This window comes from Ambystoma mexicanum, chromosome 13, assembly GCF_040938575.1.
Source record: "Ambystoma mexicanum isolate Mex_15411 chromosome 13, UKY_AmexF1_1, whole genome shotgun sequence".
NCBI classification, from domain to species: Eukaryota; Metazoa; Chordata; class Amphibia; order Caudata; family Ambystomatidae; genus Ambystoma; species Ambystoma mexicanum.
The window spans coordinates 771,511,259-771,537,260 of NC_090938.1; the positions used below are offsets into that span (position 1 = coordinate 771,511,259).

The following is a 26,002-nucleotide window of genomic DNA, read 5'->3' on the forward strand; positions in this document are numbered from 1 at the left end:
ATCTGTTCCCTTTTAGTTGGGACTATGGATACACGTTTCTTCTAGCCGCTTGTATTAAAAGCATAGGTATAAGGCGAATCCTCTCACTTCTCGGGTGTCCTCCCTGGTAACCTCTCTCTATTTGCTTCTCAGTTATTCTAGAGTCATCATTCCCTTCCCCTTAGATATATACATTCTTCTCTACTTCTAGCTATATTTTGTTTTCCCACCTCCCTCCGTTACCTTTTCCCTGTACTTGTTCTAAGGCATGCACTTTTGCCAAAACATTCAATCTTTTTTACTCACCATTCTCATATTTCCTCTCTGGACCCTCGGGATCACTGCCTTCGTTACCGCCTCCTTTGGCTTTTCTCCCGCTCAGCTGCCTGTAGAAATGTGAAGGTATAGCGTGGGGAACATGGGTCCCTTCAACCCTCGCTCTGCAGATTTGTCATCTTTAAACTACCAGTGTCTACGGGGAGCTTCACGGTCTACTTGGCCGAATGGCAAAGGTCTTGTGATATTGCTGAGGACCTAGAGTTACTTTATGTCGATGGTCAATGGGTGTCTTAATCTAATCAATAATCGATAGTCGATAACCATTCTCTGCTACCAAGTGTACTCCGAGACCCCCAGCCGGCCCATAGAGCCGAGGTTTGCTCAGAAGTACTTTAAGACGAGATAGCTGCACTCTTGAGATGGATGGGGGTGCAGATTTATTACTCCAACACCAATCAATAAGGACAACTCAATGGTTTGGCAAAGGGAGTCCGTTTAATGACAAGTACAAAAAACAGGGAGTCATGGATATCAGCAGTAATGCGATCGTCCTTCTTGCTTCAACTCTGAAGAACTTCATGCAAGTTGTAACATTTATAATCAAAACTCATCATAATTGACGTGTAACACTCAAAAAGCTAATTTGCAATTCTATTGGTTAGGAAAAGGTAATTTTACTATATGTGCTATATCTGTATATGGTAACGGAGTGAGGGGATTGGGTAAACACTGTCAGGTGGGCGTCTAAGCCCTTCCTTAATAATGACTACTGTAGACGTCACAAAAGTACGACGTCTCATTGGTTCTACTAACTATAGGACCCTAGATTATTTGGTCCATTTTGATTGGGTTGGCACCAACCCATGCATATTCTTCCACTTCACTTAGCAGCACGCAGAATGGCGGGCCAGGTGCGGGGTGCCCCTTAGTTACCCGGTCTTTCTCCAATTATGGTTACAATCAATCATTGCTTCAGCAACTATGTGTCAATTATTTCACTGTGGTTGGCCTCGAAACTGCATCTTCTGTCTGGAAAGATTCTGATATCTCTGCTTGGTTGAGTGCCAAGCGCAGGTGTGAACCCTCGCTTCTTCTTGCTCGACTGGACACGTGATTCTTATGCCATGAATTTGTCTTGCTTCTCTTAATTTGTGTAATTGATTCTTATTTCCCCTGCCATCTGGCTTCGCCTCCTTATCTGGACCTTTCAGAGACAGGATATTCTGTTCTTAGTTTCAATTATATGTAGCTACTGTTTGCTTCTTTTATGAGTCTGACCTTGGCTTACCTGGCACGAGCTGCTTCAGCCGAGTTTTGTTTCAGCCGTCTCTTCTCGTTTTTGTTAAATATGGATCTCTGTTCATTTGGCCTTTAGTAACCTGGGTTGATTCTGCTTCATTTGCAAAGTGGAATATATTTATACTAAAGTACTTTGTTTGAGGTAGATGTATGTATAATGGCACTTGCCGCACTATTCTTCTACTTAGCATAGCAAGCCGCACTGTTTTCTTAGCTTTCTTGCGGTTCCAAGCATATTTACAGGTGTAAACTGATCGACTGTTTCATTTTGCTTACAGCTTAACTCTCTTACGTTTTGGACCTCATTCTTTTGTCTAGGTCCACAATAGCCTTACTCATGGCGTTTCGTCTCTTTCTGTCATTCTCGGGTCATCATTTCTTCCATCTGTGAGTCTGTCCGGGTCCTCGTGACATCACCATTCGTCTTCCATTAGGACTTTTTTGGCTTCTTCCGGGACTGTACTTAGGCAATCTTCATTTCGCTTCATTTGCTGGTAGGGTTTCCTTAATGGATACCTTACTGTCCATGGTTTTCTGGGTATCGGTACTTCAATAGGTGTTGCTCTTCTGATAGGCACTGGGCAGAGCCCCACTGCGGTGCTCTGCTGGTTTATTTGCTCATCATACGTCACATATTTTGGTGTGAACGTTCCTGGTACTTCAAAATGGGCGACTGGAATGCAGGTTTTATTTGGGACCTCCTCTACAACACTCACCGAAATAAAAGGCTGGTGCAGAAATGATGTCGGACATAAGGCCTAGTGAACCTAAATCACAAAGTAAAGAAAGTGGGCCTCAATCCCAAAATGCAAAGATATGCGAAATGCATTTCATGAAGGAAAAGAAAGACATGTGGCACTGATGTTTTGACAAATCCATGGACTCATGCACTCACACATATGAAACAGCAGTGCAAAGTTTCTTCAATGGGATACCAGAATTGTGCTCCAAGCAGCTGAAGTGAAACAGAGACTTACATGTTAATTAAATAAAAGAATGTCATTTTCATTTTTCTCTCCAAATTGACAATATGCTAAGAGAAATTCAAAGTGTGAACATGGTGTTCTCAGATATGGCAATATACAAAGGACAATTTAAAAGTGACACTCATATGTGCTGAAATTGTCTGCCTTATAAGATGTCATTTAAAAGCAATTGAGTGTGAGTTTAAAAGGCCATGCACTGCTGGTCATTTCTCCCAATGTGAAACTAAACTCCAGGACCTCCCTCTGCTACCCTGAAGAGAGGCCTGGGTGTCATCATCAATCAGAGCCCTTCCTTAAAAATACAAGAAAGAATATACTTTTAGATTGAAAACACGGTGAAGACCAGATAAGCCATGTCTGTTCTGGCAGCACTAAAAATGGCCATTAAGCATTGGAGGGGAGGCGGATTCTAAACACAGGCATCTCTGCTTAAGTCACATGCCTAAGAAGAGAAATTAAACTTTAAAAAAGGTGGGGGTGCAGGTGAGAAGGAGGAGTGAAAATGCACCTTGATTTAAATGGGAGAAATACATTGTATCACATAAAATGGACAGCGTACATCGCGCAACGGTCATTCCAGATATTTACTAAAGGTGACCCTGCTAAAATGATTTTGGTGTGATAAACATAACTAAAGTTATTAATGAAAATGGGATTTGGGCCATCCCTTGTTTCTGAGAGAGGGGAAAGTTGGTAGGTGCGTGCAGGTCATCATTAACATGGGGGCTGTGGAGTGGCATATTTTTCACTGATATGGTTCCTGAGTAAATTAATAAAAACTGTATCTCTGTATAGAAAGGGTGAGCAGATTTCAGACTAGTCTTTTATCATTCACTTTAAAATGTAGTTCTCAAAAATATATTCATACATGTAAAGATTTGAAAATTCAGGGTGCTTGCCATTTTGAGATATTTTGTGAGCTCAATGCAGACCGAGCCCATCTGTCAAAGTGGGATGATGAAGTTTTCTCCTCCCACAGCTATTCCAAATCACTCCCCCATCCCCTTGTCCTATTAGCACAAAGGGAGGGTGGGTGGGTAGTGAACATTAACCAACCCCTTTCGTGGGAATCATTACAAATTAGTGATGTCGTTTGCACTATAAGTAAACCAGTTTGCATGAGAACTGGACTTCTTCCACTAATTCCAAGAGGCGACCTTCTGCCAGAATCTGGCAAGAAACATCCCAGCATAGAGGTCTAAATCTTGCAGTGGAGACAGGAGCCAGGAGACATAGAAGCTGACTGGGACCCCATGGAGGAAAGAGAGTTGATCCTTGACTGACCCCCTTGCTGTCCCAGTGGTGTGTCTTGATGATATGATATGATCGTTTATTTATATAGCGCCTACACACAATGTGTTTCAAAGCGCTTCAAGCTAAGGTAGGGAACAAGGGAAAATAAATGACATTCTTACAGGCCATGAACAGTAAGGATGTGACATTAACTATCGCACTCGGCCTGACGACAATTCAGACAGTACAAGAGCTAAGACATAGATAAGGAAGTGAGGGGGAGAGTGGGAGGGAAATGGAAACAGACAGGCGACTACCGTACTAGGTCTGACAACATTTCTGGTAGAGCCAGAGAAAACCAAAAGGTGAGGGAGAGGGGTGCTTTAAGGGAGGGGAAGATCAAAACAAGCGACAATCGTACTAGGCCTGATGACATTTCAGATAGTGCTGGAGGAGGGAGGGCGGGAAACATGTAAGGAGAGGGGGGAGGGGACAGATGAGGTTGCTATCATACTAGGTCCAGGGACAATTCTGATAGAGTAAGTGCATAGAAGAAAGTAAGGGAAGGAGGGGAGGAGATAGGAAAGGGGAGAAAGGGAGAGGAGGAGAGAACAGAAAGTAAGCAGTCAAAAAGAGTGGAGAAGGAATAGGGGAGAGCGAATACAATTGCAGAGTCAGTAGTAACACATAATGTTGCAAGCCAGGATAGAAGATGAAGATGGGAACAGCATGATTCAGGGCCACCATGAGTACAAGATGCAAAGGAAGTCCAGCATGAGAGTTGAGAAAGGGTGATGCACCGTAAATCAATTAAGTCCATAAAAGTTAAATCCAGCATTGGCCACAAGACAGTGATGGTGAAACCAGAATATATCAGGACAGACTCCTGCAGAAGTAGCCTGGAGGGGGAGCAGGGTAGAAGAAACAAGCAAAACAGGCAACACCTGTGTGCGCGAAGTGGGGGCACAAGGGAACATCACAGGGGGACCATAGGGGGTGGGGATGGCCTGTGGAGACAGAGGGAGTAAACAAATGTTGGTGCATGCTTACCTGCTGTCTGAGTAGGAGGTTGGGCCCTGGGTCCTCCTGGTCCGAACAGGAATTGCCCTTTTCTTCATCTGCCCTTCGCTTCAGATGCCCAGGCGAGAGACGCCATTGATATAAGAGTTAAGAGCAGGAAGGAAGAGGCAGGGCTAAGAAGGTGGGTGGTGCTTAGGCCAGGTGACCTAGATCCACTTGCACCTGCTCCCCATCTGCAAAGGAAAAGAGGCTGGAGGGCCCCTTAAGTAGGTAAAAGAGCGGCAACCAGGAAGGCACCAGGTGGGCTGGGCTTGCTAAGTGGGAAAAGAGCCGCAACCAGGTAGGCACCAGGTGGGCAGGGCTTAGGCCACGTGACCTAGATCCACTTGCACCTGCTCCCCATATGCAAAGGAAAAGAGGTTGGAGGGCCCCTTAAGTAGGTAAAAGAGCGCCAACCAGGAAGGCACCAGGTGGGCTGGGCTTGCTAAGTGGGAAAAGAGCCGCAACCAGGTAGGCGCCAGGTGGGCAGGGCTTAGGCCAGGTGACCTAGATCCACCTGCACCTGCTCCCCATTTGCAAAGGAAAAGAGGCTGGAGGGCTCCTTAAGTAGGTAAAAGAGCGGCAACCAGGAAGGCACCAGGTTGGCTGGACTTGCTAAGTGGGGAAAAGAGCAGTAACCAGGTAGGCACCAGGTGGGCGGGGCTTGCTAAGTGGGGAAAAGAGCGCCAACCTGGAAGGCACCAAGTGGGCGGATTTTGGGCCAGGTGACCTAGATCCACTTGCACCTGTTCCACATCTGGCTCCTGATGCCCAGTTCCAGGGCTTTCCTGTAAGTAAAACTACCCCAAAGCCATAGATTCTGTAAGCCCTATATTTTTCCAGCATTGTTTTAGTCATTCCCCAAAGAAAGATATCCTGGTTGTCTGTGTAGATCCCTAGCATATTTAATCAAAGTAAATCAATTAATTCCCCTATAGAAATCACGTGTGGTGTTTGTTGGCATTCCAAACTAACAAACTCTTCTCAGTGTGTTGTGAGCCGTTATAGTCATAAAGATTTGCCAAAAGAATTAACCGCAAAGCCCTGTTTCACGTGTGTGTGTGCAGGGTGTAAAAACAAAATTCCCCATTGATCCCCTTCATTTTAAATCAGAAGTGGGAAGCATAGTAGTACCTGTGCATATGCAAGGTGCAAAACGAAATTGCCCCTGTGCACCCATTGTGCTTTGCAAAACGTATTTCACCTTGTTTTTCATTCATTCACATTACAGCTGTGCTTCTATCCCAAAACCAATGTTCCCATTGTGCGCTGCAAAACGAATTTCCCCTTGCTTTTCATTCTTTCACATTGCAGCTGTGCTTCTATCCCAAAACCAATGTTCCCATTGTAATCTGCAAAACGAATTTCCCCTTGCTTTTCATTCTTTCACATTGCAACTGTGCTTCTGTCCCAAAACCGATTTTCCCATTGTGCTCTGACTAAAAACCTAAATCCCTACCTGTTCTTGTTAGGTGTAGCAAAATTAATTTTTCCAATACGTTTCTATCTCCCATTTTGTTTCTGTAATACTCAAAATCCAATTTTCCCACTATGTTCTCACTCCCTGCCACTGCTTTCCATTCAAAGGAGTCAAGCCTAATTGATGCTTGGAGGGTGAGGGTTGCTGGGAGGAAAGGTATCATAACATTGAGTTTTCAATCTGCACTCACTGTGTGTCTTGAATTGTTCTTTTCTGTATTGGTGGGTGATTTAAAAGGAAACAAAGTCTCCCAGTACTGACTGTTTTTAAGGGCATTTCAGTTTCCCCATAATAAAGTGAGCGAAAGCCCAGTGGAATGCAGCAGAAGGCTGGGCTCCTCTGGCAAATGTCAGGCTAGGATGGTCAGACAACAGCAATAAGCTGGGGGGTTCACAACTGGAGGGAAAATTGCACATAAATGGGAATCTTTCCTAACACTTAGCCTATGGGAGCAGCTGGGAGTCTGAGGGAGCATTCTTTATAGACTGTCCATTAGCCTATGGGAGCAGCTGGGAGTCTGAGGGAGCATTCTTTATAGACTGTCCATTATCCTATGGGAGCAGCCAGGAGACTAAGGGAGCATACATTATAGACTGGCCATTAGCCTATGGGAGCAGCCGGGAGTCTGAGGAAGCATATATTGTAGCACCAGCTAGGATGTCCTGGTAGCCTTTTGTCTTGTTCTGTGTAGATTATGTATTTGCAGGAAATCTTTTGACTAACAAACTGGTTTTATTCTTTTAGGATAAACTTTACAGCCAGATGGAGCATCTGAAAAAAGAGCTGAAGCAGCTGCAGAAGTGGGTAGTGGAAGAAAGAAGGAAAGCATCCAAGCTCCAGGTGAGAGCAATGGCTTCATATATGTGTAGAGAGGCTCAGGGCAGAGAGGCGCGAGGGTGCCTATGAGAGTCCATGGAGCAGTGCTGGAGGGGATAGATATGAGACATCCTGAGAGTACAGGGAGCAGAGCTGGGTGGGTGAGATACGAGACATCCCCTGAGAGTACAGGGAGCAGAGCTGGACTGGAGAGATACGAGACATCCCCTGAGAGTACAGAGAGCAGAGCTTGAGGGGAGAGATACGAGACATCCCCTGAGAGTACAGGGAGCAGAGCTGGACGGGAGAGATACAAGACATCCCCTGAGAGTACAGAGAGCAGAGCTTGAGGGGAGAGATATGAGACATCCTGAGAGTACAGAGAGTAGAGCTGGAGGGGATAGATATGAGACATCCTGAGAGTACAGAGAGTAGAGCTGGAGGGGATAGATATGAGACATCCTGAGAGTACAGAGAGTAGAGCTGGAGGGGAGAGGTATGAGACAAATCCCGAGAGTACAGAGAGCCGAGCTGGAGGGGAGGGATACGAGACATCCCCTGAGAGTAAAGAGTGCAGAGCTGGAGGAGTGAGATACGAGAAATCCCCTGAGAGTATGCCGAGCAGAGCTGAATGGGAGAGATACAAGACATCCCCTGAGAGTATAGGGAGCAGAATGGATGGCTTAGATACGAGACATCCCCTGAGAGTACAGGCAGCAGAGCTGGAGGGGAGAAGTACGAGACATCCCCTGACAGTTCAGAGAGCACAGCTGGGGGGGAGAGATATGAGACATCTCCTGAGAGTACGGTGAGCACAGCTGGAGGGGAGAGATACAAGACATCCCTGAGAGTATAGAGAGCAGAGCTAGAGGGGAGAGATACGAGATATCTCCTGGGAGTACAGGGAGCAGAGCTGGAGGGAAGAGAACAAGACATACCCTGAGAGTACGGAGAGCAGAGCTGGATGGGAGAGATACGAGACATCCCCTGAGAGTACAGGCAGCAGAGCTGGAGGGGAGAAGTACGAGACATCCCCTGACAGTTCAGAGAGCACAGCTGGAGGGGAGAGATACGAGACATCCCTGAGTCTACAACGAGCACACCTGGAGGGGAGAAATACGAGACATCCCCTGAGAGTACAGAAAGCAGAGCTGGATGGGAGAGATACAAGACAGCCCAGAGAGTACAGAGAGCAGAGCTGGAGGGGAGAGATACGAGACATCCCCTGAGAGTACAGGGAGCAGAGCTGGATGGGAGAGATATGAGACATCCCCAGGGAGTACAGGGAGCAGAGCTGGGTGGGTGAGATACGAGACATCCCCTAAGAGTACAGGGAGCAGTGCCAGATGGGAGAGATACGAGACATCCCCTAAGAGTACAGCGAGCAGAGCTGGAGGGGAGAGAAACAAGACATCCCTGAGAGTATAGAGAGCAGAGCTAGAGGGGAGAGATACGAGACATCTCCTGGGAGTACAGGGAGCAGAGCTGGAGGGGAGAGAGACGAGACAGCCCCTGAGAGTACAGAGAGCAGAGCTGGATGGGAGAGATACGAGACATCCCCTGAGAGTACAAGCAGCAGAGCTGGAGGGGAGAGGTACGAGACATCCCCTGACAGTTCAAAGAGTACAGCTGGAGGGGAGAGATACGAGACATCCCTGAGAGTACAAAGAGCACACCTGGAGGGGAGAAATACAAGACATCCTTGAGAGTACAGAGAGCAGAGCTGGATGGGAGAGATACAAGACATCCCAGAGAGACATACAAGACATCTCAACAGTACAGAGAGAAGAGCTGGAGGGGAGAGATACGAGACATCCCCTGAGAGTACAGGGAGCAGAGCAGGATGGGAGAGATATGAGACATCCCCTGAGAGTAGAGAGAGCAGAGCTGGATGGGAGGTACGAGACATCCCCTGAGAGTACAGAGAGCTGAGCTGGAGGGGAGAGATATGAAACATCCCCAGAGAGTACAGGGAGCAGAGCTGGGTGGGTGAGATACGAGACATCCCCTAAGAGTACAGGGAGCAGTGACGGATGGGAGAGATACGAGACATCCCCTAAGAGTACAGCGAGCAGAGCTGAGGGGAGACATACGAGACATCTCAGCAGTACAGAGAGCAGAGCTGGAGGGGAGAGATACGAGACATCCCCTGAGAGTACAGAGAGCAGAGCTGTATGGGAGAGATACGAGACATCCCATGAGAGTACAGAGAGCAGTGCTAGAGGGGAGAGATAGAGACATCCCCTGAGAGTACAGAGAGCAGAGCTGGATGGGAGAGATCCGAGACATCCCCTGAGAGTATATGGAGCAGAATGGATGGGTGAGATACGAGACAACCCCTCAGAGTACAGAGAGAAGAACTGGAGGGGAGAGATCCGAGACATCCAGAGAGTACAGGGATCAGAGCTGGAGGGGAGAGATACGAGACATCCCCTGAGAGTACGGTGAGCACAGCTGGAGGGGAGAGAGACGAGACATCCCCTGAGAGTTGTTGTGTCTTGACTGTCGTGTAGTCAGAAGAGTCCTCTGTCCACAAGTGTCGCACAGAGAGAGTCCGAATCACTCTCTGTACAACCTTTGAGGCCAGAGGTGGGAGATGATCTTCCGGAATCGTGGACCTCTGGGAACCCCGAACCACTGTAAAGAAAGCACCAGTTAAGTATCAAGCCAATACAGCAATTACAAACCAGATAACAAACAATTGGAACGGTCTTACCGATAAGTGACAGTGGTGACTCTTCTGTACCTATAGAGAGGGTTCCGGGACCCACCAGGGCTTCTTTCCCTGTACAGGGCAGTGAGCTCAGTAGTCGGTGCTGATTGTGCCGGGCCCACCTGATACCAAAATGAACGTAGTATCAAAGGATTAAGCAAGTAGTAGTCCAGAAAGCAGTCCGTGAATCGTAACAAGAAATCCAATAAACCAGAAGCCAGAGGCCAGGGGAATCCGATAGCAGTCCTTAATCCTTTCCGTGGTCAGTTTCCAAGCAATCCACAATGTAAGTAAGCGAAGCGCCGAACAGTGTCCAGGTAAACAGCTGTGAAGCACCGAGTGTTCCGATACGGCTGTTTAAATACCGGTGCTGCATATTACCTTCCGGTCACATGACCCGCAACCGCATCACGTGAATGTGAGTTAGGAACACGTGAGTGGGAGGCGTTTGTCACGTGACGCGGAAGAAGCCGGTCTCGCAATCGCCAAGGAACACGCCAATGGAACGGGCGTCTCCGACAGTAGGCAGCATGTTGAAACATACGCAATGGCACAGGAGGACTCGGGGAGAGCACACGTGAGTCCCGGAACCGGGCAATAGGATGGGGCGGAGTGGAGGTACGGGGACGGGCACTGGGGACACTGGGAACACTGAGGGATGAGTGCATGGAGTGCGTGACAAGAGTACAGAGAGCAGAGCTGAAGGGAAGAGAACAAGACATCCCCTGAGAGTACAGGTAGAAGAGCTGCAGGGGAGAGATACGAGACATCCCCTGACAGTTCAGAGAGCACAGCTGGAGGGGAGAGATACGAGACATCCCTGAGAGTACAAAGAGCACACCTGGAGGGGAGAAATACAAGACATCCCTGAGAGTACAGAGAGCAGAGCTGGAGGGGAGAAATACGAGACATCCCCTGAGAGTACAAAAAGCAGAGCTGGATGGGAGAGATACAAGACATCCCAGAGAGTACAGAGAGCAGAGCTGGAGGGGAGAGATACGAGACATCCCCTGAGAGTACAGGGAGCAGAGCTGGATGGGAGAGATATGAGACATCCCCTGAGAGTAGAGGGAGCAGAGCTGGATGCGAGGTACGAGACATCCCCTGAGAGTACAGCGAGCTTAGCTGAAGGGGAGAGATATGAAACATCCCCAGAGAGTACAGGGAGCAGAGCTGGGTGGGTGAGATACGAGACATCCCCTAAGAGTACAGGGAGCAGTGCCGGATGGGAGAGATACGAGACATCCACTAAGAGTACAGCGAGCAGAGCTGGAGGGGAGACATACGAGACATCTCAGCAGTACAGAGAGCAGAGCTGGAGAGGAGAGATACGAGACATCCCCTGAGAGTACAGAGAGCAGAGCTGGATGGGAGAGATACGAGACATCCCCTGAGAGTACAGAGAGCAGTGCTAGAGGGGAGAGATACAAGACATCCCCTGAGAGTACAGAGAGCAGAGCTGGATGGGAGAGATACGAGACATCCCCTGAGAGTATAGGAAGCAGAATGGATGGGTGAGATACGAGACATCGCCTGAGAGTACAGGCAGCAGAGCTGGAGGGGAGAAGTACGAGACGTCCCCTGACAGTTCAGAGAGCACAGCTGGAGGGGAGAGATACGAGACATCCCCTGAGAGTACGGTGAGCACAGCTGGAGGGGAGAGATACAAGACATCCCTGAGAGTATAGAGAGCAGAGCTAGAGGGGAGAGATACGAGACATCTCCTGGGAGTACAGGGAGCAGAGCTGGAGGGAAGAGAAGAAGACATCCCCTGAGAGTACGGAGAGCAGAGCTGAATGGGAGAGATACTAGACATCCCCTGAGAGTACAGGCAGCAGAGCTGGAGGGGAGAAGTACGAGACATCCCCTGACAGTTCAGAGAGTACAGCTGGAGGGGAGAAATACGAGACATCCCCTGAGAGTACAGAAAGCAGAGCTGGATGGGAGAAATACGAGACATCCCCTGAGAGTACAGAAGGCAGATCTGGATGGGAGAGATAAAAGACATCCCAGAGAGTACAGAGAGCAGAGCTGGAGGGGAGAGATACGAGACATCCCCTGAGAGTACAGGGAGCAGAGCTGGATGGGAGAGATATGAGACATCCCCTGAGAGTAGAGGGAGCAGAGCTGGATGCGAGGTACGAGACATCCCCTGAGAGTACAGCGAGCTTAGCTGAAGGGGAGAGATATGAAACATCCCCAGAGAGTACAGGGAGCAGAGCTGGGTGGGTGAGATACGAGACATCCCCTAAGAGTACAGGGAGCAGTGCCGGAAGGGAGAGATACGAGACATCCACTAAGAGTACAGCGAGCAGAGCTGGAGGGGAGACATACGAGACATCTCAGCAGTACAGAGAGCAGAGCTGGAGAGGAGAGATACGAGACATCCCCTGAGAGTACAGAGAGCAGAGCTGGATGGGAGAGATACGAGACATCCCCTGAGAGTACAGAGAGCAGTGCTAGAGGGGAGAGATACAAGACATCCCCTGAGAGTACAGAGAGCAGAGCTGGATGGGAGAGATACGAGACATCCCCTGAGAGTATAGGAAGCAGAATGGACGGGTGAGATACGAGACATCGCCTGAGAGTACAGGCAGCAGAGCTGGAGGGGAGAAGTACGAGACGTCCCCTGACAGTTCAGAGAGCACAGCTGGAGGGGAGAGATACGAGACATCCCCTGAGAGTACGGTGAGCACAGCTGGAGGGGAGAGATACAAGACATCCCTGAGAGTATAGAGAGCAGAGCTAGAGGGGAGAGATACGAGACATCTCCTGGGAGTACAGGGAGCAGAGCTGGAGGGAAGAGAAGAAGACATCCCCTGAGAGTACGGAGAGAAGAGCTGAATGGGAGAGATACTAGACATCCCCTGAGAGTACAGGCAGCAGAGCTGGAGCGGAGAAGTACGAGACATCCCCTGACAGTTCAGAGAGTACAGCTGGAGGGGAGAGATACGAGACATCCCTGAGAGTACAACGAGCACACCTGGAGGGGAGAAATACAAGACATCCCTGAGAGTACAGAGAGTAGAGCTGGATGGGAGAGATACAAGACATCCCCTGAGAGTACAGGGAGCAGAGCTGGAGGGGAGAAGTACGAGACATCCCCTGACAGTTCAGAGAGTACAGCTGGAGGGGAGAGATACGAGACATCCCCTGAGAGTACAGAAAGCAGAGCTGGATGGGAGAAATACGAGACATCCCCTGAGAGTACAGAAGGCAGAGCTGGATGGGAGAGATAAAAGACATCCCAGAGAGTACAGAGAGCAGAGCTGGAGGGGAGAGATACGAGACATCCCCTGAGAGTACAGGGAGCAGAGCTGGATGGGAGAGATATGAGACATCCCCTGAGAGTAGAGGGAGCAGAGCTGGATGCGAGGTACGAGACATCCCCTGAGAGTACAGCGAGCTTAGCTGAAGGGGAGAGATATGAAACATCCCCAGAGAGTACAGGGAGCAGAGCTGGGTGGGTGAGATACGAGACATCCCCTAAGAGTACAGGGAGCAGTGTCGGAAGGGAGAGATACGAGACATCCACTAAGAGTACAGTGAGCAGAGCTGGAGGGGAGACATACGAGACATCTCAGCAGTACAGAGAGCAGAGCTGGAGAGGAGAGATACGAGACATCCCCTGAGAGTACAGAGAGCAGAGCTGGATGGGAGAGATACGAGACATCCCCTGAGAGTACAGAGAGCAGTGCTAGAGGGGAGAGATACAAGACATCCCCTGAGAGTACAGAGAGCAGAGCTGGATGGGAGAGATACGAGACATCCCCTGAGAGTATAGGAAGCAGAATGGATGGGTGAGATACGAGACATCGCCTGAGAGTACAGGCAGCAGAGCTGGAGGGGAGAAGTACGAGACGTCCCCTGACAGTTCAGAGAGTACAGCTGGAGGGGAGAGATACGAGACATCTCCTGGGAGTACAGGGAGCAGAGCTGGAGGGAAGAGAAGAAGACATCCCCTGAGAGTACGGAGAGAAGAGCTGAATGGGAGAGATACTAGACATCCCCTGAGAGTACAGGCAGCAGAGCTGGAGCGGAGAAGTACGAGACATCCCCTGACAGTTCAGAGAGTACAGCTGGAGGGGAGAGATACGAGACATTCCTGAGAGTACAACGAGCACACCTGGAGGGGAGAAATACAAGACATCCCTGAGAGTACAGAGAGTAGAGCTGGATGGGAGAGATACAAGACATCCCCTGAGAGTACAGGGAGCAGAGCTGCATGGGAGAGATATGAGACATCCCCTGAGAGTAGAGGGAGCAGAGCTGGTTGGGAGGCACGAGACATCCCCTGAGAGTACAGAGAGCTTAGCTGGAGGGGAGAGATATGAAACATCCCCAGAGAGTACAGCGAGCAGAGCTGGAGGGAAAACATATGAGACATCTCAGGAGAGCACAGGGAGCAGAGCTAGAGGGGAGAGATACGAGACATCCCCTGAGAGTATAGGGAGCAGTGCTGGATGGGAGGTACGAGACATCCCCTGAGAGTACAGGGAGCAGAGGTCAATGGGAGAGATACAAGACATCCCCCGAGAGTACAGGGAGCAGAGCTGGAGGGGAGAGATACGAGACATCCCCCGAGAGTACAGAGAGTAGAGCTGGAGGGGAGAGATACAAGACAACCCCTGAGAGTACTGGGAGCAGAGCTGGATGGGTGAGATAGGAGACATCCCCTGAGAGTACAGAGTGCAGAGCTGGAGGGAGACATACAAGACATCCACTGAGAGAAAAGAGAGCACAGCTGGATGGGAGAGGTACAAGACATCCCCTGGGAGTACAGAGAGCAGAGCTGGATGGGTGAGATACGAGACATCCCCAGAGAGTACAGAGAGTAGAGCTGGATGGGAGAGATATGAGACATCCCCTGGGAGTACAGAGAGCAGAGCTGGATGGGTGAGATAGGAGACATCCCCTGAGAGTACAGAGAGCAGAGCTGGAGGGAGACATACAAGACATCCACTGAGAGTACAGAGAGCAGAGCAGGATGGGAGAGGTACCAGACATCCCCTGGGAGTACAGAGAGCAGAGCTGGATGGGTGAGATACGAGACATCCCCAGAGAGTACAGAGACCAGAGCTGGATGGGAGAGATACGAGACATCCCCTGGGAGTACAGAGAGCAGAGCTGGATGGGAGAGATACGAGACATCCCCTGAGAGTACAAATAGCACACCTGGAGGGGAGAGATACGAGACAAACCCTGAGAGTGTAGGGAGCAGAACTGGAGGGGAGAGATATGAGACATCCACTGAGAGCACAGGGAGAAGAGCTGGATGGTAGAGATACGAGACATCCCCTGAGAGTACAGAGAGCGGAGCTGCATGGGAGAGATAAGAGACATCTCCTGAGAGTACAGAGAGTAGAACTGGTGGGGAGAGGTACGAGACGTCCCCTGAGAATACAGAGAGCAGAGCTGGAACGGAGAGATACGAGACATCCCCTGAGAGTACAGAGAGCGCAGAGCTGGAGGGGAGAGAACAAGACATCCCTGAGAGTACAGCGAGCAGAGCTGGAGGGGAGAAATATGAAACATCCTCAGAGAGAACAGCGAGCAGAGCTGGAGGGGAAACATACGAGACATCTCAGGAGAGCACAGAGAGCAGAGCTAGAGGGGAGAGATACGAGACATCCCCTGAGAGTATAAGGAGCAGAGCTGGATGGGAGGTACGACACATCCCCTGAGAGTACAGGGAGCAGAGGTCAATGGGAGAGATACAAGACATCCCCTGAGAGTACAGGGAGCAGAGCTGGATGGGTGAGATACAAGACATCCCAGAGAGTACAGAGAGCAGAGCTGGAGGGGAGAGATACGAGACATCCTGGGAGTACAGAGAGCAGAGCTGGAGGGGAGAGATACAAGACATCCCCTGAGAGTACAGGGAGCAGAGCTGGATGGGAGAGGTACGAGACATCCCGTGAGAGTACAGAGAGCAGAGCTGGAGGGGAGAGATACGAGACATCCCCTGAGAGTACAGGGAGCAGAGCTGGATGGGTGAGATACAATACATCCCAGAGAGTACAGAGAGCAGAGCTGGAGGGGAGAGAAACGAGACATCCTGGGAGTACAGAGAGCAGAGCTGGAGGGGAGAGATACAAGACATCCCCTGAGAGTACAGAGGACAGAGCTGGACGGGAGAGATACGAGACATCCCCTGAGAGTACAGAGAGCAGAGCTGGAGGGGAGAGATACGAGACATCCCCTGAGAGTACAGGGAGCAGAGCTGGAGAGGAGAGATACGAGACATCCCCTGAGAGTACAGAGAGCAGAGCTGGAGGGGAGAGATACGAGACATCCTGAGAGTACAGAGAGCAGAGCTGGAGGGGAGAGATACGAGATATCCCCTGAGAGTAGAGGGGGAGGGAGGTACGAGACATCCCCTGAGAGTACAGAGAGCTTAGCTGGAGGGGAGAGATATGAAACATCCCCAGAGAGTACAGCGAGCAGAGCTGGAGGGAAACATACGAGACATCTCAGGAGAGCACAGAGAGCAGAGCTAGAGGGGAGAGATACGAGACATCCCCTGAGAGTACAGGGAGCAGAGCTGGATGGGAGGTACGAGACATCCCCTGAGAGTACAGGGAGCAGAGGTCAATGGGAGAGATACAAGACATCCCCCGAGAGTACAGGGAGCAGAGCTGGAGGGGAGAGATACGAGACATCCCCTGAGAGTACAGAGAGCAGAGCTGTAGGGGAGAGAAACGAGACATCCCCTGAGAGTACATAGAACAGAGCTGGAGGGAGACATACGAGACATCCCCTGAGAGTACTGAGAGCAGAGCTGTATGGAAGAGATACGAGACATCCTGAGAGTAAAGAGAGCAGAGCTGGAGGGGAGAGATACGAGACCTCCCCTGAGAGTACAGGGAGCAGAGCTGGATGGGAGAGAAATGAGACATCCCCTGAGAGTACAGGGAGCAGAGCTGGATGGGTGAGATACAAGACATCCCAGAAAGTACAGAGAGCAGTGATGGAGGGGAGAGATACGAGACATCCTGGGAGTACAGAGAGCAGAGCTGGAGGGGAGAGATACAAGACATCCCCTGAGAGTACCTGGAGCAGAGCTGGACGGGAGAGATGCGAGACATCCCCTGAGAGTACAGAGAGCAGAGCTTGAGGGGAGAGATACGGGACATCCCCTGAGAGTACAGGGAGCAGAGCTGGAGAGGAGAGATACGAGACATCCCCTGAGAGTACAGAAAGCAGAGCTGGAGGGGAGAGATACGAGACATCCCCTGAGAGTACAGGGAGCAGTGCTGGAGGGGAGAGATATGAGACATCCCCTGAGAGTACAGGGAGCAGAGCTGGGTGGGTGAGATACGAGACATCCCCTAAGAGTATAGCGAGCAGAGCTGGAGGGGAGACATACGAGACATCTCAGGAGAGTACAGAGAGCAGAGCTGGAGGGGAGAGATAAGAGACATCCCCTGAGAGTACAGGGAGCAGAGCTGGATGGGAGGTACGAGACATCCCCTGAGAGTACAGGGAGCAGAGCTGGATGGGAGAGGTACGATACATCCCCTGATAGTACGGGAGCAGAGCTGGAGGGAGACATACAAGACATCCCCAGAGAGTACAGAGCGTAGAGCTGGAGGGGAGAGATACAAGACAACCCCTGAGAGTACTGGGAGCAGAGCTGGATGGGTGAGATAGGAGACATCCCCTGAGAGTACAGAGAGCAGAGGTGGAGGGAGAAATACAAGACATCCCCTGAGAGTACAGAGAGCAGAGCTGGATGGGAGAGGTACAAGACATCCCCTGGGAGTACAGAGAGCAGAGCTGGATGGGTGAGATACGAGACATCCCCAGAGAGTACAGAGAGTACAGAGAGTAGAGCTGGATGGGAGAGATACGAGACATCCCCTGGGAGTACAGAGAGCAGAGCTGGATGGGAGAGGTACGAGACATCCCCTGATAGCACGGGAGCAGAGGTCGATGGGAGAGATACAAGACATCCCCCGAGAGTACAGAGAGTAGAGATGGAGGGGAGAGATACAAGACAACCCCTGAGAGGACTGGGAGCAGAGCTGGATGGGTGAGATAGGAGACATCCCCTGAGAGTACAGAGAGCAGAGCTGGAGGGAGACATACAAGACATCCCCTGAGAGTACAGAGAGCAGAGCTGGATGGGAGAGGTACGAGACATCCCCTGGGAGTACAGAGAGCAGAGCTGGATGGGTGAGATACGAGACATCCCCAGAGAGTACAGAGAGCAGAGCTGGAGGGGAAACATACGAGACATCTCAGGAGAGCACAGAGAGCAGAGCTAGAGGGGAGAGATACGAGACATCCCCTGAGAGTATAGGGAGCAGAGCTGGATGGGAGGTACGAGACATCCCCTGAGAGTACAGGGAGCAGAGGTCAATGGGAGAGATACAAGACATCCCCTGAGAGTACAGGGAGCAGAGCTGGATGGGTGAGATACAAGACATCCCAGAGAGTACAGAGAGCAGAGCTGGAGGAGAGAGATACGAGACATCCTGGGAGTACAGAGAGCAGAGCTGGAGGAGAGAGATACAAGACATCCCCTGAGAGTACAGGGAGCAGAGCTGGATGGGAGAGGTACGAGACATCCCGTGAGAGTACAGAGAGCAGAGCTGGAGGGGAGAGATACGAGACATCCTGGGAGTACAGAGAGCAGAGCTGGAGGGGAGAGCTACAAGACATCCCCTGAGAGTACAGAGGACAGAGCTGGACGGGAGAGATACGAGACATCCCTGAGAGTACAGAGAGCAGAGCTGGAGGGGAGAGATACGAGACATCCCCTGAGAGTACAGGGAGCAGAGCTGGAGAGGAGAGATACGAGACATCCCCTGAGAGTACAGAGAGCAGAGCTGGAGGGGAGAGATACGAGACATCCTGAGAGTACAGAGAGCAGAGCTGGAGGAGAGAGATACGAGATATCCCCTGAGAGTAGAGGGAGCAGAGCTGGATGGGAGGTACGAGACATCCCCTGAGAGTACAGAGAGCTTAGCTGGAGGGGAGAGATATGAAACATCCCCAGAGAGTACAGCGAGCAGAGCTGGAGGGAAACATACGAGACATCTCAGGAGAGCACAGAGAGCAGAGCTGGATGGGTGAGATAGGAGACATCCCCTGAGAGTACAGAGAGCAGAGCTGGAGGGAGACATACAAGACATCCCCTGAGAGTACAGAGAGCAGAGCTGGATGGGAGAGGTACGAGACATCCCCTGGGAGTACAGAGAGCAGAGCTGGATGGGTGAGATACGAGCCATCCCCAGAGAGTACAGAGAGCAGAGCTGGAGGGGAAACATACGAGACATCTCAGGAGAGCACAGAGAGCAGAGCTAGAGGGGAGAGATACGAGACGTCCCCTGAGAGTATAGGGAGCAGAGCTGGATGGGAGGTACGAGACATCCCCTGAGAGTACAGGGAGCAGAGGTCAATGGGAGAGATACAAGACATCCCCTGAGAGTACAGGGAGCAGAGCTGGATGGGTGAGATACAAGACATCCCAGAGAGTACAGAGAGCAGAGCTGGAGGAGAGAGATGCGAGACATCCTGGGAGTACAGAGAGCAGAGCTGGAGGGGAGAGATACAAGACATCCCCTGAGAGTACAGGGAGCAGAGCTGGATGGGAGAGGTACGAGACATCCCGTGAGAGTACAGAGAGCAGAGCTGGAGGGGAGAGATACGAGACATCCTGGGAGTACAGAGAGCAGAGCTGGAGGGGAGAGCTACAAGACATCCCCTGAGAGTACAGAGAGCAGAGCTGGACGGGAGAGATACGAGACATCCCTGAGAGTACAGAGAGCAGAGCTGGAGGGGAGAGATACGAGACATCCCCTGAGAGTACAGGGAGCAGAGCTGGAGAGGAGAGATACGAGACATCCCCTGAGAGTACAGAGAGCAGAGCTGGAGGGGAGAGATACGAGACATCCTGAGAGTACAGAGAGCAGAGCTGGAGGAGAGAGATACGAGATATCCCCTGAGAGTAGAGGGAGCAGAGCTGGATGGGAGGTACGAGACATCCCCTGAGAGTACAGAGAGCTTAGCTGGAGGGGAGAGATATGAAACATCCCCAGAGAGTACAGCGAGCAGAGCTGGAGGGAAACATACGAGACATCTCAGGAGAGCACAGAGAGCAGAGCTAGAGGGGAGAGATACGAGACATCCTCTGAGAGTACAGGGAGCAGAGCTGGATGGGAGGTACGAGACATCCCCTGAGAGTACAGGGAGCAGAGGTCAATGGGAGAGATACAAGACATCCCCCGAGAGTACAGGGAGCAGAGCTGGAGGGGAGGGATACGAGACATCCCCTGAGAGTACAGAGAGCAGAGCTGTAGGGGAGAGAAACGAGACATCGCCTGAGAGTACAGAGAACAGAGCTGGAGGGAGACATATGAGACATCCCCTGAGAGTACTGAGAGTAGAGCTGTATGGAAGAGATACGAGACATCCTGAGAGTAAAGAGAGCAGAGCTGGAGGGGAGAGATACGAGACATCCCCTGAGAGTACAGGGAGCAGAGCTGGATGGGAGAGAAATGAGACATCCCCTGAGATTACAGGGAGCAGAGCTGGATGGGTGAGATACAAGACATCCCAGAAAGTACAGAGAGCAGAGCTGGAGGGGAGAGATACGAGACATCCTGGGAGTACAGAGAGCAGAGCTGGAGGGGAGAGATACAAGACATCCCCTGAGAGTACCTGGAGCAGAGCTGGACGGGAGAGATGCGAGACATCCCCTGAGAGTACAGGGAGCAGAGCTGGAGAGGAGAGATACGAGACATCCCCTGAGAGTACAGAAAGCAGAGCTGGAGGGGAGAGATACGAGACATCCTGAGAGTACAGAGAGCAGAGCTGGAGGGGAGAGATACGAGACATCCCCTGAGAGTACAGGGAGCAGTGCTGGAGGGGAGAGATATGAGACATCCCCTGAGAGTACAGGGAGCAGAGCTGGGTGGGTGAGATACGAGACATCCCCTAAGAGTACAGCGAGCAGAGCTGGAGGGGAGACATACGAGACATCTCAGGAGAGTACAGAGAGCAGAGCTGGAGGGGAGAGATACGAGACATCCCCTGAGAGTACAGGGAGCAGAGCTGGATGGGAGGTACGAGACATCCCCTGAGAGTACAGGGAGCAGAGCTGGATGGCAGAGGTACGATACATCCCCTGATAGTACGGGAGCAGAGCTGGAGGGAGACATACAAGACATCCCCCGAGACTACAGAGCGTAGAGCTGGAGGGGAGAGATACAAGACAACCCCTGAGAGTACTGGGAGCAGAGCTGGATGGGTGAGATAGGAGACATCCCCTGAGAGTACAGAGAGCAGAGCTGGAGGGAGACATACAAGACATCCCCTGAGAGTACAGAGAGCAGAGCTGGATGGGAGAGGTACAAGTCATCCCCTGGGAGTACAGAGAGCAGAGCTGGATGGGTGAGATACGAGACAGCCCCAGAGAGTACAGAGAGTAGAGCTGGATGGGAGAGATACGAGACATCCCTGGGAGTACAGAGAGCAGAGCTGGATGGGAGAGGTACGAGACATCCCCTGATAGCACGGGAGCAGAGGTCGATGGGAGAGATACAAGACATCCCCCGAGAGTACAGAGAGTAGAGCTGGAGGGGAGAGATACAAGACAACCCCTGAGAGGACTGGGAGCAGAGCTGGATGGGTGAGATAGGAGACATCCCCTGAGAGTACAGAGAGCAGAGCTGGAGGGAGACATACAAGACATCCCCTGAGAGTACAGAGAGCAGAGCTGGATGGGAGAGGTACGAGACATCCCCTGGGAGTACAGAGAGCAGAGCTGGATGGGTGAGATACGAGACATCCCCAGAGAGTACAGAGAGCAGAGCTGGATGGGAGAGATACGAGACATCCCCTGGGAGTACAGAGAGCAGAGCTGGATGGGAGAGATACGAGACATCCCCTGAGAGTGTAGGGAGCAGAGCTGGAGGGGAGGGATACGAGACATCCTGAGAGTACAGAGAGCAGAGCTGGAGGGAAGAGAACAAGACATCCCCTGAGAGTGAAAATAGCACACCTGGAGGGGAGAGATACGAGACATCGCCTGAGAATGTAGGGAGCAGAACTGGAATGGGAGTCAGAGATATAAGGGGTCCCCCGAAAGTTACAGATACTGGAATAAGGGGAGAGATATGAGACATCCAGAGAGTACAGGGAGCAGAGCTGGAGGGGAGAGATACGAGACATCCTCTGAGAGTACTGTGAGCACAGCTGGAGGGGAGAGATACAAGACATACCCTAAGAGTACAGGGAGCAGAGATGGAGGGGAGATATACAAGACATCCCTGAGAGTACAGAGAGCAGAGCTGGAGGGAAGAGAACAAGACATCCCTGAGAGTACAGAGAGCAGAGCTAGAGGGAAGAGAACAAGACATCCCCTGAGAGTACAGAGAGCAGAGCTGGAGGGAAGAGAACAAGACATCCCCTGAGAGTACAGAGAGCAGAGCTGGATGGGTGAGATACGAGACATCCCCAGAGAGTACAGAGAGCAGAGCTGGATGGGAGAGATACGAGACATCCCCTGGGAGTACAGAGAGCAGAGCTGGATGGGAGAGATACGAGACATCTCCTGAGAGTGTAGGGAGCAGAGCTGGAGGGGAGGGATACGAGACATCCTGAGAGTACAGAGAGCAGAGCTGGAGGGAAGAGAACACGACATCCCCTGAGAGTACAAATAGCACACCTGGAGGGGAGAGATACGAGACATCCCCTGAGAGTGTAGGGAGCAGAACTGGAGGGGAGAGATATGAGACATCCAGAGAGTACAGGGAGCAGAGCTGGAGGGGAGAGATACGAGACATCCTCTGAGAGTACTGTGAGCACAGCTGGAGGGGAGAGATAAAAGACATACCCTGAGAGTACAGGGAGCAGAGCTGGAGGGGAGATATACAAGACATCCCTGAGAGTACCGAGAGCAGAGCTGGAGGGAAGAGAACAAGGCATCCCTGAGAGTACAGAGAGCAGAGCTAGAGGGAAGAGAACAAGACATCCCCTGAGAGTACAGAGAGCAGAGCTGGGGGGAAGAGAACAAGACATCCCCTGAGAGTACAGAGAGCAGTGCTGGATGGGAGAGATACGAGACATCCATGAGAGTACAGAGAGCAGTGCTGGAGGGGAGAGATACGAGACATCCCTGAGAGTACAAAGAGCACACCTGGAGGGGAGAAATGCAAGACATCCCTGAGAGTACAGAGAGCAGAGGTGGAGGGGAGAGATACGAGACATTCCCTGACAGTAAAGGGAGCAGAGCTGGAGGGGAGAGATACGAGACATCCACTGAGAGCACAGGGATAAGAGCTGGATGGTAGAGATACGAGACATCTCCTGAGAGTACAGAGAGCGGAGCTGCATGGGAGAGATAAGGGACATCTCCTGAGAGTACAGAGAGCAGAACTGGAGGGGAGAGATACGAGACGTCCCCTGAGAGTACAGGGAGCAGAGCTGGAACGGAGAGATATGAGACATCCCCTGAGAGTACAGAGAGCAGAGCTGGAGGGGGGAAATACGAGACATCCCTAAGAGTACAGAAAGCAGAGCTGGAGGGGAGAAATACGAGACATCCCCTGAGAGTACAGAGAGCAGTCCTGGATGGGAGAGATACGAGACAACCCCTGAGAGTACACAGAGCAGTGCTGGATGGGAGAGTTACGAGACATCCCCTGAGAGTACAGAGAGCATTGCTAGATGGGAGAGATATGAGACATCCCCTGAGAGTATAGAAAACAGAGCTGGATGGGAGAGATATGAGACATCCCTGAGAGTACAGAGAGAAGAGCTGTAGGGGAGAGACAGGAGACATCCCCTGAGAGTACAGGGAGCAGAGCTGAAGGGGAGAGATAGGAGACATCCCCTGAGAGTACGGGGAGCAGAGCTGGAGGGGAGAGATAGGAGACATCCCCTGAGAGTACAGAGTGCAGTGCTGGATGGGAGAGAAACGAGACATCCCCTGAGAGTACAGAGAGCAGTGCTAGATGGGAGATATATGAGACATCCCCTGAGAATACAGAAAACAGAGCTGGAGGGGCGAGATATGAGACAATCCCTGAGAGTACAGAGAGCAGAGCTGGATGGGAGAGGTACGAGACATCCCCATAGAGTACAGAGAGCAGAGCTGGAGGGGCGAGATATAAGACAATCCCTGAGAGTACAGAGAACAGAGCTGGAGGGGAGGAATACGAGACATCCCGAGTGTACAGGGAGCAGTGCTGGATGGGAGAGATACAAGACATCCCCTGAGAGTACAGGGAGCAGAGCTGGATGGGAGAGGTACGATACATCCCCTGAGAGTACAGCGAGCAGAGCTGGAGGGGAGATATACGAGACATCCCAGGAAAGTATAGGGAGCAGAGCTGGATGGCAGAGGTACGAGACATCCCCTTAGAGTACAGGGAGCAGAACTGGATGGGAGAGCTATGATACATCCCACGAGAGTACAGGTATTAGAGCTGCAGGGGAGAGATAGGCGACATCCCCTGAGAGTACAGGGAGCAGAGCTGGATGTGTGAGATAAGAGACATCCCGGTAGAACAGAGCTGTAGGGGAGAGATTTGTGACATCCATTGAGAGTACAGAGAGCAGAACTGGAGGGGAGAGATACGAGACAACCATTGAGAGTACAGAGAGCAGAGCTGGAATGGAGAGATATGAGACATCCCCTGAGAGTACGGGGAGCAGAGCTGGAGGGGAGAGAGAGGAGACATCCCCTGAGAGTACGGGGAGCAGTGCTGGAGGGAAGAGATGCAAGTCATCCCCTCAGAGTACAGGGAGCAGAGCTGGATGGGAGAGATACGAGACATCCCCTGAGAGTACAGGGAGCAGAGCTGGATGGGTGAGATACGAGACATCCCCTTAGAGTACAGAGAGCAGAACTGGAAGGGAGAGATACGAGACAACCATTGAGAGTACAGAGAGCAGATCTGGAGGGGAGAGATATGAGACAGCCCCTGAGAGTACGGGGAGCAGAGCTGGAGGGGAGAGAGAGGAGACATCCCCTGAGAGTACGGGGAGCAGAGCTGGATGGGAGAGATACGAGACATCCCATGAGAGTACGGGGAGCAGAGCTGGAGGGGAGAGATGCGAGACATCCCCTGAGAGTACAGGGAGCAGAGCTGGAGGGGAGAGATATGAGACATCCCCTGAGAGTACAGGAAGCAGTGGTGGGTGCGAGGGATATAAGACATCCCTGAGAGTACAGAGAGCAGAGCTGGAGGGGAGAGATACGAGACATCCATTGAGAGTACAGAGAGCAGAGCTGGAGGGGAGAGATACGAGACATCCCCTAAGAGAGCAGAGATGGATGGGAGAGATACGAGACATCCCCTGAGAGTACATGGAGAAGAGCTGGAGGTGGGAGAGATATGAGACATCCCCTGAGAGTACAGGAAGCAGTGGTGGGTGCGAGGGATATAAGACATCCTCTAAGAGTACAGAGAGCAGAGCTGGAGGGGAGAGATACGAGACATCCCCTAAGAGAGCAGAGATGGATGGGAGAGATACGAGACATCTCCTGAGAGTACATGGAGAAGAGCTGGAGGTGGGAGAGATTAGACATTCACAGCCAGGTGGATGAGCTGGAAATTCGATATGGGGCGTCCTATGAAAGTAACAAAAAGCATGAATGGGGGTCAGAGATATAAGGGGTCCCCCGAAAGTTACAGATACTGGAATAATAGCACAGAGACCTGCTGTGGATCCCATTCCATAGTAAGTACATTAGGGGGTGTATAAAAGCCTTCTAATAGTGGGCAGTGAGTGGTAGAGGTGAGTCATGGAGGCAATGATGATTGACGCTCTTGTACTATGTCCCAGGTCTATAGGCTGCTGTTCATCCTACGGCGACCTTTACATAAGTGGGTGCTGCCCTCAGAACCTGAACCCAATGCTGGCTCCAGAAGTCTCCAAAGTCACGCCTTCACTTCTGTTTGTAGGGTCACTACTGCTTTGGGGTTCCATATTCTAACACACTGTATTTGGGAACATGTGAGAGAACCCACACTTTCACCAGGGCCACTTGCATTTGCTCTGATGCTTGAGGACTCTCTTGATCCTGGAGAGAGAGCATCTCCTACACTTCCAGACTTTCCTATGGATCTGCTGGTGAGATCTATATGGGTTTTATTCAGTGACACATGGTTGCCTGTGTTTCCGCGAGGCTAATGGGATTAA

At 51.3% G+C, this 26,002-nt stretch overlaps 1 protein-coding gene across 1 annotated transcript in view; it reads left to right on the forward strand.

Moving 5' to 3' along the window:
• Nucleotides 1-26,002, forward strand: part of LOC138520558 (E3 ubiquitin-protein ligase TRIM11-like) — a 173,628-nt gene that overhangs the window by 116,334 nt on the left and 31,292 nt on the right. Inside the window, exon 2 of the mRNA XM_069632899.1 lies at nt 7,060-7,155. Within this exon, the coding sequence (XP_069489000.1) occupies nt 7,060-7,155 (96 nt within the window). The remainder of the gene's footprint in view (nt 1-7,059; nt 7,156-26,002) is intronic.